The sequence below is a fragment of the Mus pahari genome, chromosome 4, assembly GCF_900095145.1.
Source record: "Mus pahari chromosome 4, PAHARI_EIJ_v1.1, whole genome shotgun sequence".
NCBI lineage: Eukaryota > Metazoa > Chordata > Mammalia > Rodentia > Muridae > Mus > Mus pahari.
The window spans coordinates 44,958,087-44,972,152 of NC_034593.1; the positions used below are offsets into that span (position 1 = coordinate 44,958,087).

General features: G+C 47.0%; 1 protein-coding gene across 1 annotated transcript in view; it reads right to left on the minus strand.

Moving 5' to 3' along the window:
- Maml3 (mastermind like transcriptional coactivator 3) overlaps window positions 1-14,066 on the minus strand; it is a 411,993-nt gene that overhangs the window by 159,451 nt on the left and 238,476 nt on the right. Inside the window, exon 2 of the mRNA XM_021196183.2 lies at window positions 10,320-11,894. Within this exon, the coding sequence (XP_021051842.1) occupies window positions 10,320-11,894 (1,575 nt within the window). The remainder of the gene's footprint in view (window positions 1-10,319; window positions 11,895-14,066) is intronic.

The window sequence follows — 14,066 nt, forward strand, 5'->3', positions numbered from 1 at the left end:
GTACACACCAACAGAAAGCAGAAATACTCTCAAGGGCAGTGCATGCACAGCAGTACACACCAACAGCAAGCAGAAATACTCTCAAGGGCAGTGCACACCCAGCAGTACACACCAACAGCAAGCAGAAATACTCTCAAGGGCAGTGCACGCCCAGCAGTACACACCAACAGAAAGCCGAAATCAGTGGCGGCTTTGGAGGTCCCTTGACTCATGATGTTCCATCAGAGCTTTCTTTCTTTTCTTTTCCCTTTTTTTAAATCGACTTTTTTAATCCTGTTTTTTAATTTCTTATTTTATTTTTAAATTTATTTTATTTACCCTCCTTTTCCCTATAGGTCCTTTGTGTGATATTATGGCTCTCAGTTTAGTGTCTTTATGGTGTTCTTGAGGCAAATGAGTGGGTCTCTGCATTTATATTTCTTTCTTGTGCCTTTTCTTGGGCTATTTTCCTTTGGTCTGTTTGTTTTGTCCAATCCCGATGTGTTGATTTTTGTATATTTTATATTACTATCCCTTAGGTACCTGTTTGTTCTCTAATGAGAGATAGAACAGGTGGCTCTGGATGGGGAGTGGCGTGTGTAGGAACAGGAGGAAACATGGTAGGACATACTGCGCACTGGATATATTTTGTGAGAATAAATCTATTTCAGCAAAAGGAAAAAATGGAAGAAAAAGCAAGCAAGCAAGGAAGAAAGTTAGGAAGGAGGGAGGGAAGGAAGGAGGGAGGGAGGGAGGGAGGGAGGAAGGGAGAGAGGAAGGGAGGGAGGGAGGGAGGGTGGGCAGGCAGGCTGACCAAGCCATGAAGAGCAAGTCAGTAACACTCTCCCACGGCCTCTGCATCAGCCCCTGCCTCCAGGTTCCTGCCCAGTCTGAGTTCTTGCCTTGGTTTCCCTCAGTGGACTGTGATTCAGGATAGGTAAGCCAAATAAACAGTTCCCTCCCCAAGCTTATTTGGTCGCGGCATTTCATCACAGCAATAAAAATCCTAAAACAGCAGGTATACTTGATATCCAGTGCTAATAAGGGACCCACGTTATCTTCCAGACTGGACTCTCTGGGGCTGCACACTGGCTGATGGGATATAGACATCGCTTTTAAAGTTCATTGGTCAAGTTTTACAAGTTCCCATTCTTCTGTTGACCTAATGACTAGTAGCCTTCTATTAGGAAGAAAAGCTAGGCCTACCCTTCCGTCTGTAAATACAAGAGATAGCCTAGGGGTTCCTGGACTGGAGCCCAGGGTGCTGAAGAATTACAGTTTGGAAGGAAGGGAACCAAGGGTCAAGGGCAAAGTGAAACTGGGCATGTCGTCCACATCTCATTACTTTCAAAACCCAGGGACATTTGGGAAAGCTGTCTGGCTTCCATCTTTGATAAGCATTAGAATAGGGGACCTAGAGCCATGTCTCTACCAAGACATTTGAGAACAGTCTTGCTCTGAGGATGATCCCTCAATAGAGTGCTACATAAGCCTCAGGTTGCCTCTGACCTGGGCACTATCCACTCTACGGCCAGCCTTTGTTCCTTCGGACTCTGGAGAAGGTAGCTCAGCACCCTCAAGGTCCTAAGGAAAAAAGACGAATTGCCACCCGTTCGTGGAGAGATGAGGGAGGATTCTTCCTATGAGAGGTGGGGTGAGGATGGAGCTGTGCAAAACATAATGCTCTATCCTGTTAAGACATTCAACAAGGGGCCAAGGAGATGGGTCAGTGGGTAAGAACGCTGTCCTGCAAGCCCAAGGACATGAGTTTGAATCCTCAGCACTCACAGAAAACGTCAGGCATGGCTGAGCAGGACTGTCCCCTTAGTCTTGGTGAAAGTAGACAAGAGGCTCTCAGGAGTTCCCTGGCTAACCGTCTTAGCCAAAAAGGTGAGTTTCGGGTTCTGTGAAAGACCCTATCTCAAGCCAGCATGTCAGGCAGGACTAGAAGAAGACACCAAACTTTTTGCTCTGGCTTCCCTAAATGTTGCATGTTACACACACACACACACACACACACACACACACACACTCCACTCACAATTAAAATATTATAAGGTTGATAACTGCCTATGGTGGTTTGAGGATGCCCTTCGTAGTCCTGGGTATCCGAATGCTTGTTCCCCAGGTGGTGGCCCTGTTTGGGTGGCTTAGGGGATGTGACCTGGCCAGAGGAAGTATGTAAACTAGCGTTGGGCTTTGAGGATTCAAAGCCTTGCACCGTGGCCAATTTACTCTCTCTGCTTCCTGTTTGTGGTTCAAGATGTGCATCTTGGCTCTCCTGCTGCCTGAAGGACTCTTCTCTCCCAGAACCATGAGGAACCATGAGCCTTGGTCGTGTTTCCGTAACGAATGCACTGCCATATGGAAGGGAATTTCGATACTGAACAATGAAATAAACAAAGGCCACTTTGCTGCATTCTGGTGTTGTGTACCATTTCTGCCTTACAAAATGGCAACAGAGTTGGTTGCAGTTGTGTGGTGGTGGGGGTGCGCGGGAGGGTGGGCTCTAGAGGTCACATTCCCAGGCCTCATCCAGATCTGTGATTACCTGCATTCTGAACACCTCCCCAGTGACTCTTAGGTCCATAAATGCTCCACAGCCCCTGCTTATGGGTTATAAGCGCTCTGAATGAGTTGGAATCTGTTGGTCCCACAGCACCTTTCAAGAGCATTCTCGCAGAGGACCAATTAAAACCACTGTCTTCCACAGTACTATTATAAAACTAATTCCTTTTCCCAAACTTTCTCTTTTTTGCCGTTTTCTCTTTGTCTCATATTCGCAGACTCTGACAGAATGTCAATCAGGATTTTAAAAAAATCTTCCAGGACGTGTATGGAAATGATTTTATTTTACCCATTGATAGAAACTGTACTACGTAGGTTTCCTGTACTACGTAGGTTTCTGAGCATTTTCACCCGCCAGTTTCCTCAAGTGGGAGGCCTGGATTGAGCCAATGATGAACACTCCATCAATACTTTGCCTGGCACCTGAGTCGCCAGATACCATAGGCTTAGTCGGGGTCATGGAACCTAAATCGTTTTCAGTCCTTGAAGTAAGTCAATATTTTCAAGATTCTGTAAGAGAGCTGGTGGATGTAATCATGAGGTCTTACCCCCGACTGGCTGGAGGACAGCGTTGGTGGTTCTGTCACTTTAAACAGACTCCCCCTAGGAAAACTTAAAGTGTCCAGAGTCACCCTGGCTTCATTTTGTTGCTGTGATAAAGGTCCCTGCCGGGAACGAGGCAGGCAAGGAAGAGCTCATTGCCTCTCAGTTCCTGTTTACAATCCATTACCTTGGAGAAGTCAAGGTGGGACTGCATCACAGTCACCATAAAAAGCCGAGAGAATGGATGCCTGGGTCCTTGCTTGCTTGCTGTCGTATTGCTTGGCCAGCGTCCTCTACTCTTACATAGTTTGAGGCTCAACCTATGAACGGCAGTCGCTTACAGTGGTCTGGACCTTCCTATATCAATAAAAAGTCAAGACAGTTCTCCAACTAAGACTCTTTTCTCACTCGACTTGAGGTTGTGACAAGTTGACAATCAGAAACTTGCCACCACAGGAGTATCTTGAGTTTGGTTCAAGACCATTCTGCTTTGTTAATGTCCATGATGTTGGAAACATGTGAATCTTGCTGTAATAAGTTTCCATATCAGGCAATACTTAATATTCAAACAGAAAGGTGTTGATAGCCACTACAGAAGTCTAGGACGAACTTGGCATTCTCGAGGGCCTCAGAACAGTGACGATAAAGAAATGAACATTATATAAGCATTGAAGAACAGAGAGGAAGAGAGAGGGCAAGAGAAATCAAGGATGTCGACGGCATTTTGGAAGATGAAAGTCAGATAACAAAGCTGCACAGAGAGAGTGCACGCATTCCCATCATGCAGCAGGAGAGAGCTCATTCCCATCATGAAGCAGGAGAGAGCTCATTCCCATCATGCAGCAGGAGAGGGCTTATTCCCATCATGCAGCAGGAGAGGGCTTATTCCCATCATGCAGCAGGAGAGAACTCATTCCCATCATGCAGCAGGAGAGAGCTCATTCCCATCATGCAGCAGGAAAGGGCTCATTCCCATCATGCAGTAGGAGAAGCCTTATTCCCATCAAGCAGCAGGAGAGGGCTCATTCCTATCATGCAGTAGGAGAGGGCTTATTCCCATCATGCAGCAGGAGACAGCTCATTCCCATCATACAGCAGGAGAGGCAGAACTCAAAGTGTGAAGACACAGGATCAGAGACCAAGGTGGGAGGCAGGGGGCATTGCTGAAGTTATTAGGGTCAAAGACCTAAAAAGCAAGGCTTGGCCACCCATCTTCAATATGCCAAATGAAGATAAGGAAGTGTAATAATCAGGAAAAGGAGATTTATTCAACACGACCAAATTGGGAAATGGAAGAAGGCAGTCCAGTGAGACCCATCTTTCCCACCAACCAAGTCCGTAAGGTTCCGATGTAAACAGAGAGCAATAGATAGGCACACAGCTAAGCCGTCCTGTTCAAGGTGTGGTCTCCCTCGCTTGCCTTGTCTCAGCGTCCATCTGTCCTGCAAAGTGGTCTGGGAAGTTGTTCACAGTGCTGAAGTCTCTTCCGGAGAGAATATTTCCTCCTCTAGCAGACACTAGGGTGGGGTTCAGCCTTTCCCATTCCATAGGATGAGATCATATTCCTTTAGGACCGTCTGATAGCCAAAGGGCACGGTGTCTGTTTAGACTGTCTCTGCGGGGAGACTGGCTGAGGTCTTTGAAGAGGTAGATTCTTCTCTTCCCCAGGATGGAGGAAGAAAGGTTCCCAGGTCTACAGACACAAAGCCACCCGACTCAGGAGCCCTGGCACCCACGGTTTTAAATGAAAACAGAGGATGTGAGTGAAAATGTCCCCAGCCCTTACTGACACACTCCTCACTGTCACCAACACAAGCAGCACCAACTCCCTTCCCATGCTTGGCTCCTCACGTCAGCAGTGAGCTTAGGAATCTCATGTGTCCTGCCCAAGGCAAAGTCACCTTTGGACACCAAGCCAGGGGAACTGGCTGGCCTCTAACCCAGGCATCCCTTGAAGAGCAAGTCTTCTCCTGAACCCTGCCGCACTCCTAAACAGATGGTTAAGGAAAAGATTCTGCTATAGGAGCAGCCTGAAAGGCCCACACAGAAAAAGCTGCCTCAGAGAAACAGGCTAAGCAGATAGCAGAAAAAAAAAAAAAAAACTTCATTTCAAAATGATAATTAGTGTTCTCCGGTTATAAAGGACAAGCCAGAGAATAAGAAGGAGCTTATAGAAATTGAAGACGTGGAAATTAAAAATGAAGTATTTGATACCAAGGTTGGGAGACAGCGGTAAGGAAATCTCATAGAACACAGGATAAAAAGACAAAGACATGGGAAATAGAAAAGAAATGAGAATCGGAGAGCGATCGAGGAGGCTCACAATGCGAAGGGTGACGTTCCCAGAAGTTCAATAAAAAGAAGAAAAAAGTGAGGCAGCATTAAAACTATCTTAAAGCCTGGATATTAGCAACATATATTACCAGATGTTAAAATAAATTTCTTAGTAAGAAATTGGCTTGGTAGTAGTCAGTGCCTGCTGCCCGAGCACGAAGCCCAGAGTTCAAATCCAGGTAAAGTCCAGGCAGGACTGTGCGTGCCTGTAACTCCAGCACTGTGAGGGCAGAGGCAGGGGGATCAGAGGGACTTGCTAACCAACTCCAGGTTCAGTGGGAAACCTGGTCCCAAGGGAATGAGGAGGAGAAAGAAAGAGCAGAACATTTCACAGCCTTCTCTGGCCTCCAAGGAACACACACGCACACGCGCGCGCACACACACACACACACACACACACACGCACACGCACACGCACACACACGCGCACAGATACATTTCATAGCATTACACCTAATGAGGGAAAGAAGCCAAACTAAGATCACAAAATCTTAAAGGTTCCAAAAGCAGCTCTCAAAGTTAATGGTATAGCCAACATGTCACTGGGCTTCTCAACGATGTGAATGCCGCAGGCTCGGGAGGAAACGGCTTTAAGTCAGGGTGTGTTCCGACTTACAGTTCTACCGTAGTGCTGTAAACGGAGAAATGCAGTCCACGGAGACACACAAGAAAGTGCCGTCATGACGTCAAGTGGCTGCCTTTGTGGAGGGCGGTGCTGCTGACAGAATTGTCTCTCTGAACTAGGTACATGTGTTCTCGGGGAAAGTCAGTGCATCTATTTGAGGAAAGATATGGAAAAGGCTCCACTTGTGAAGTTGGGGACGCTCAAAGAGATCTGTAGGATGTCTGTGAATCCTGCAAGTCTGATTTTCCTGTCAAGGTGTTGCAGGGGACAGGTTGATACTGGCAGAGCTTACACGTTTTGGAAAAATACTATGGAAACAGAAGGCATACCTGCTTAGGGCCAGCACAGAGCCACATACAGAAGACACGTGCATTAAACAAGCAGAAGTGATGGCTTAGTTAGTCCTGCCATCGCCAGGCGAGACGTTAACATCACCTTCCCGGTACCTGTGACATTTGTTTGTGCAGGAATTATACTTGTGCTCTGGGTCAGCCTGAGTCCCTGCTTGCCCATCTGGGGGCCACCAGCCTTTGTTTCCTTGTCAGGCAGTGGTTGGGTCTACCATCCCAGCAATTTCCCCAGCACCCTGTTAGGTCACGATACGCCCCGCCCACCAAGCTTTTCCAGCTCTCCCAGGCCCTCAGAGGCGGCTAGGAAACACTTCTCTGGCCCACATGTTGATGAGCTCCATCAAGTGGCTTACTAAAAAGCCTTGAGTTTTAGGCACAGAGTTGGGCACCATGCAAAAACTAGATGCGGGTAGAGATCTTGTTCTTGAGAAACAGCAAAAAATTGGGAAAATATAACAGACAAGAGCAAATAAGTCTGGGTTGTTTCACCTCAGAAATACATATTAAATAGACATCGATGCAAGAGGTTCAATTATGACGACTAGATGCAGAATTTTTTTTTTTTTTTTTAAGGTGGGAGACACAGGGAAAGAGACACGATCAAAGAAATAACGCAGGAAATAATGTAAGAACGTGTCCTGGAGAAGATGGGCAAAAAGCAAGGTGATATTTTCACTGTTGAAATCTTAGCTCTTTACAAGAATCAGAAGAGATGGTAGGGATGAGGAGGTATAATAAGAAGAGGGGAGAGTGTGGGAGAGAAGCCGGGGTTATCCACAGCAGGATGCACGTCCAAGGCACACCAGCGACCAGGACTACTGACATCAGCCCATTCACCTGCAAGTCAATCTGACTCAAATTGCTTTTCTAAGAAAGAAAAGGTAGACTTCTACTTTTAAAAATAGGAACTTTTCCTTAGTTAAAAAATATTTTTTTCTGGTGTCAGAATGAATGTATATTACAAGAGAATAGAATACCGGGTCAATAGTGAAAAGAAAAATAACATTGATAAAACAGAATAAAACAGAGTGCCATTCCTAAGGTTTTCAGAAGCTCTTCCACGTTCTCCATTACTGATAAGCATAAGCCAATCTGTAACACATTAACGTTTTGGGGAGCGACTTATTTTAATTATTAGGGGCATTTCCATATGTGAAATCATCTCTAACCCCACACTTTCATTTATATTACATACCTGTCACAATACTTCTGTTGATCTCAATCTTTAACTATCAAAAGTAACACTGAGGAGCAGCAATGCTGCTCTTAACCACATCAGGATCTAGGCTGGAATCTTCAGCATCCACATGGCGGCTCACAACCATCTGAAACTCCAGTTCCAGGGGATGCATCGCCCTCTTCTGGCTGCCATAGGCATTGCACTCACATAACAGACATGCAGGGAGGATGCTCACATATATAAAGTAAAAATATATAAACTAATAATTATCTTTGTTCAATATGATCATTATACCCCATCATGTCTGGCCCCTTCTCCCTTTTAAAAATACTCAGAAAGTTAGTGCATACCTATTTGTCTCTGGGACAAACCTCAGTTCCTGCTCGTGTTCCATATGATAACTGCGTAGCTTTCTTTAAATAAACATGTCCAATGTTATACTGCTTCCATCGCTCACGTCACTTATTAAAACTAAGCACTGATGGTGGCCTTTTGGGCTTGGCAAAGGGGAAACGGCACTCTCACTGACAAGGCAGAAAACAGCCTGAACTGACATTTTTGGTGTCTTGGCCGTAACTCACACAAGTGTGTGCCCTGTGCCTGCACACGTGACTACATGCAGTGCTATGCAAATGCTGGGTCACAAGCAGATAAAAGTACGAAATGGTGTATTTGTAGAGAGGCACTCTCATGCTTATGTAAGCATCTGGAACCTTGTTTCCAATGGTGGGCCGTTACTGCTTCGTCAGAAAAGCACGCTGCTTGCTGCCTGCCTGGGCTCTGTGCTAAGCAAGAAGCAACTGCTCCAATGAGCCCTTGCCAGAGAACACTGTCCACCCCCAAAGCAACTCAGAGATGCAAGATAGAAGTCCAGGGCTGCGTCACCTGACTGGGTCCCTTTAAAACATGACCTCTGCAGCTAAAGACCTCAGATCCTGCAACATTAGGACCCTAAAAGATCCTTTAAAAAATCATGTTCCAGCAAAGACTTTGTTTCTAGTTAGCATAATTGGAAAGAGGTTAGTGAGAGCAAGGAGGATGTGTGTGTGTGTGTGTGTGTGTGTGTGTGTTGGGGGGGGGTGGATGCGTGTACCATCACAGCCCATGTCTGCAGAACCTATGAGTTGGAATTAATCATCTTGGGTCTGGCTCAGAAGAAATACTGGCATAAAGACAGCCTGAGTAGAAGCATAATTTGTATTAAGATTAACAACGGATCATTTGACAGCATGCAATCCCAAAAGCCTCGTGATGCATCTGGGCCCCCACAAGCGACCTTGTGTATCGTCACCTCTAATTTTGCTTGCTTCTGAACTTAGTGCTAAAGTGTGCAAAAGGTTGCATTTCCATTGATATATATTTCTATATTTTAATGAAGTTATTATAAAATATCCAAGTCCTCATTCTAAATATGTTTCCTACTAACTCCCGATCAGAGCTGATGTCAAAGCAAGCCATGCTTTTATTTATTCCAACAGGGCTTCTTTAAATCTCGCTGGCATGCGGAGACAAGAGAGCGCTGTGGGGTTTGGGGGTTGGACAACCGGGAAGGGCAAGGATAAAGGCACAGAGCTCAGGCCTGTCTGAGCAGGTCAGTACCACCTCCTGGCCCTGTGGCTTCCAGGCAGCCTGGGGATGGGGTAGGGAATGAGGGTGGGGTGAGTGGAGTGGGGGCGCTGTGGGAGTCGCAAGATGCAAAGTTGCCTAGTTACCGGGTGAGAGAAGATCTACCTATTACTTCACTTCTCCTGATGCATCTGTTTGTGGACACCGGATTTCACAAGGGCGGCATACAGAATAGGAACGAAAAGTAAAGAGACCGACACATATCTATGAATTCATCTGCGTTGGAGGGAGTCACTGTAAGGGCTCTCTCTCTCTCTCTCTCTCTCTCTCTCTCTCTCTCTCTCTCTCTCTCTCTCTCTCTTTCTCTCTCTCTCTCTCTCTCTCTTCCTCCCTCTCCCCACTCCTGTCTCATCCTGTCTCAAGTACCCCTGGGTATTATCCCCCACTGGCCAGCCTAGGCAAAGACACATATTTACTTCCAACTGACAGCTGCCCATTGTTTGACATCCCCCAAACTACACAGAAAGAATGCGAGAGATAAGACCTCCTTGTAAGGCTACATGGGCACATTCATGAGCAAAGCTTCCTAAAATCCGGCGAACGCCACGTGATCCCTGTACTTCAAGGTCATGTGATAGAGATATCTAACTGTTGTAGGTAAAATGCCAAATGTTTAAACATAGAATGGCCTTATAGGTCCCACTCTCCATTCCAAAATTACGGGAAACTCTCTGATTTATAGAAACCAAGGGTCAGATTTTCCATCATTGATAACCTGTTAAGACAGCAGCATTCGGCCAAATGGTATAAAATGGTGGTTGGTGGCACTCTGCCCTCCTATCAACCCCCGGCTGACGAACCGGAGGGAAAACTGCAGAGGTGTGCCATATTGGGTCACGTGCCTTCTGCAGCCTGCCTTTCTCACAAAGATAATTTGACATACTTTTAAAATTCCTTGGCTGTAGACAGAAATGGGATGTTGGATTCTTAGGCATTCGTGTGCAGGATACACTTATTGGGCTACTCTAACAAGAAACCGTAGCAAGATATACAAGGGAGGATTTCTGGTGGTTATCAGGCCCCACTCCGGGCCAACCCTGGTGCCCATCCTACATTCAGGACAGCCCGGCATGCAGGGGAAAATGGCTCCCAGCATGCCCCACTTCTCACTCACCTGACCGTGGGCAGGAAGCGCTGCATAGGCCATGGATGGGTTCATCACTCCTTTCTGCTTAATGAGAAGCATGCGTTTCTGGTCCTCGCTCAGGTGCGCCCTGGGAGCCTGCAGCTGCGGGGGAGGCGGAGGCTGCTGCTGGGGCGGCTGCTGCGGCTGGGGCGGCTGCGGCTGCGGAGGCTGCTGGATGTAGGGCATCAAGGGGGTTTTGTTGGGGTTGGCCATAGGGGGCGTCATTCTCGGACTCAAGTCCGCATTAAAATGGGTCAGAGGCTTAGTGTTGCCATAGGTGAGAATATTGTGCTGTTTGTTTAAGGAGTTTGTACCCAAGTTATTTGGCTGCTGACTGATCATATTCATGTGATTGGAAGGGAGGTAGTTGTTCATGGTCGTCTTCTGCAGGCTGTTTGCCATTGCAGGCACTATAGTGTTTTGGTTGTTAAAGGCTTGGGGATACATCATTGGGCTATTTGGTTTTTCTGAAGCAAAAGCTGTTCCATATGGACTTGACGGAGGCCCTAAGGGAGACCAACTTGAAGTCTGATTTGAGTGCTGCTGCTGTTGCTGCTGCTGCTGCTGCTGTTGTTGTTGCTGCTGTTGTTGCTTCTGCTGCATGAGTTTTGCCCTCTGTTGTTGCTGGGCAGCCATCTGTTTGAGCTGCTCCGCTGGGGACATGTCAGAGCTGGGCACAGCCACAGAGCCCGACCCTGAACCAGATACGGCCACAGAGACTGGATTAAGGAGATAGCCATTGCCAGGCCGAGGTGGGGCTTGACCTGGGGTGTGGGCTTGGGTTGGAGTCTGGGGGGACTGGACAGCACAGTTAGCTGGCGAGCTGGCAGGGTTTGGAGCCACGGGAGTGTTGGCCACGGATGGCAAGTTAGTGCCTGTGGAGACAGTGGAAAAGGGAGGACCAGAAGATGAGGGTCTGGCCTGAGGCGATCCCAGAGAGACGTGGGCAAAAGGAGAGTGAGAGGCATCGCTCTTCACACTCACGCTCTCCTGGGAGAGTGGCGGCTCCATGGCTGTCTGTGAGAACTCCTGCTCCTTCTTCTCTTCAAAGTCTTCATTGAACAGGTCCTGGATGTCGTCTTCTGGAACCGTGTTGGCCAGTTCGTCTATTAGTTCTTGCCACTCTTGGTCATTCAGGTTAATGTCAGAGAACAGCTTGTTCTGATTCGAAAGGGATGTCTCTGATGTGTCTATGCCGGCGGGGTCGTCAAGAGGCTCCTGTTTGAGGTCCTTGTTCTGCAAGATAGCAAAGCTATCCTCCAGATCCCCACAGCCATTGACAGGGAGCCTGCCGTTCTTACTCAGATCTTCCAGAAGCCCAGGGGTGTGAGCAGCGCTGTTCTGCAAGGGCAGCGGAGGCTTGAGGTCAAGTTGGTGAAGGGGAGATGCTGACGTCAGGGGCATGTTGTTGGGCAGATTGTTGATGGCTTCCAGCCCCGTGCCAAGATCCTTTCGGATGCGCTTGCTGGTTGGCGAGAAGCTCCCATCGCAAGCGCCATTCTGCTGGTCCCCATTTAGTGGCGATCGGGCCCCTTCCAACTTCCTCTTCACAGTCTCTTGCAGCTGAAAAAGAAATGGGAGAGAAGATCATTTAATCACAGACTGAACATTGTAACGTGTGTTGCTGTAAACTACCTTTGTCTGTTTCCATGTTTGTGTCAATACATGTGCACCTGTGTGTGTACGTGTATATGGAGGAGAACCTTGGGTACTATCCACCTTGCTTTGAGACAGGATGTCTCACTGGCCTGGTGCACACCCAGGAGGTGAAGCTGGCCACCGAGAACCCAGGGACCCATTTAACTCTGGACTGCTGGGATTGCAAGTAGTTATGTGCCTAAATATTTTGTTGTCCTCTGTAGATTTTTGGAATAGAACTCAGGCGCCACTGACTGAATAATCTCCTTAGTCCACGAACTACATTTTAAATGTTTTAGAACACACAAAAAAGAAAGGGTGCTGCTAGTTTCAAAATCGGGCACCACCATGGTTAGAATTCTGTGAGAAAAGCCTCCATCTAAAAGCAGAGTTCAGAGAGCCCAGAGACGTGCAGGATCAAGGTCACAGCAAGGGTCACCCGGGAGCATCTTTCCAAATGAGAGACATCGCACTTGAAAAAGATATCTATCCTCAGTTCTCACCACACCATAATTGAAATCATAAAGGGATTAAATTGACAATATTTTGAAGAGCACTAAAGATGTATTTTTTTTTAAATCACTTTATTGTAATAAACTTGTAAATTGGAAAAGGAGAGGGAAGTGAAGGGGAGGGGAGGGGAGGGAAGGGAAGGGAAGGGAAGGGAAGGGAAGGGAAGGGAAGGGAAGGGAAGGGAAGGGAAGGGAAGGGAAGGGAAGGGAAGGGAAGGGAAGGGAAGGGAAGAAGGAAGGAAGAAAGAGACCATGCAGAGAGATTACCATGGCCTTTTCCTAGACCCAAAGTCTACAGCGCTCGGTGAACTATGCAGAGTAGCCATCCTGAAGCGGTGGCACTTGGCTTTGGGTTTTCTGCTCTCACCGAGCGAGCGACACTGCTGCAGGAAACCAAGAAGTTAGGAAGTGTCACAACCAGGAAGCAGTCAGTGTTGCATCCTTTCAGGGCTCATGGCTTTACTTGATTTACATCCCTTCTCATGCACAAGCACTAGTGGCTCCTGTTCTTTCCTCATCCATGCCATACCCACACAGACTTCTGTTTACAGATATACATGTATACATGACAGAATGGATTCCCATGTGAAGAGAAACATGCCATTTTTTTTTCTCAGAGTGGGTAACCTCCCTTAATATGATACTTTCTAAATCCATTTCTTTCTGCTAATTCTGTGGTTTCCCTTCTCTTTGGCGCTGAATACTGTTCCATTTTAAGGATGCAGCAGACTCTCACTTTTCGTGTATCTGTTGCTGGACGACTAGGTTGGTTCCATTTTCTTGCCATAGTGATCAGAGCAGCGAAACTGCCCTATGGATGTGGATTGGACTCACGGCTGAAGCAGCAGATGATGAAGATCAGGGTTGAACGTAAAACGTCCGCATGTGTCTTGGTTTACGTAACGTTCAGCTCCATCCGCTGCATGGTGTGTTTTCACCATCTCCCATGATGCCACACTTGGTTTTCTCTTTTTCACTGTTGTACATGATGGGATTCTCCCCTGGTTTCTCCTTAACTTTCCCCACTTCTCTGTTCATTTATGCGATTTCCTCTACTACGAGAGCTTCGGCCACCTTCCCGAGGTTGATGGTCACAGACTGTGTAGCCAGCAATATCTCTGCTGAGCCCCACCAACTCCAGCTTACTCAGATAGTTCAGGAACATCTAAAACTTAATTCCATCCTCACCGTCTCAGTATCTGCCCAGTTATCCAGGACAGAAGTGTGAGCATGGTACAGAGAGATGCTCCTCTCGTGCCCACTCACACTGTCACTGACCCTGACCAGGGTTTTCTCTGGGTGACCCACCCACTCCTAACTCATCTGTTCTTCTACCCATGGTTTAACTCTCATATCTATTCTGTAGGCTGCCACCTTCTTCAAAAGACACACTGAGGTGTGGTCGCTGTTTATAAGGCCAAGCAATCAGTTTACAATCTCAACTGCCATCTTTGGATCTTCCTGTCATGTCTTTCCACATCCTCCCCACAATCATTCAGTGTGCATCTTTCATCAATTCTCCTTAAAGTCATTCATATGTATATGTGTATATATATATATATATATATATATATATATATATATA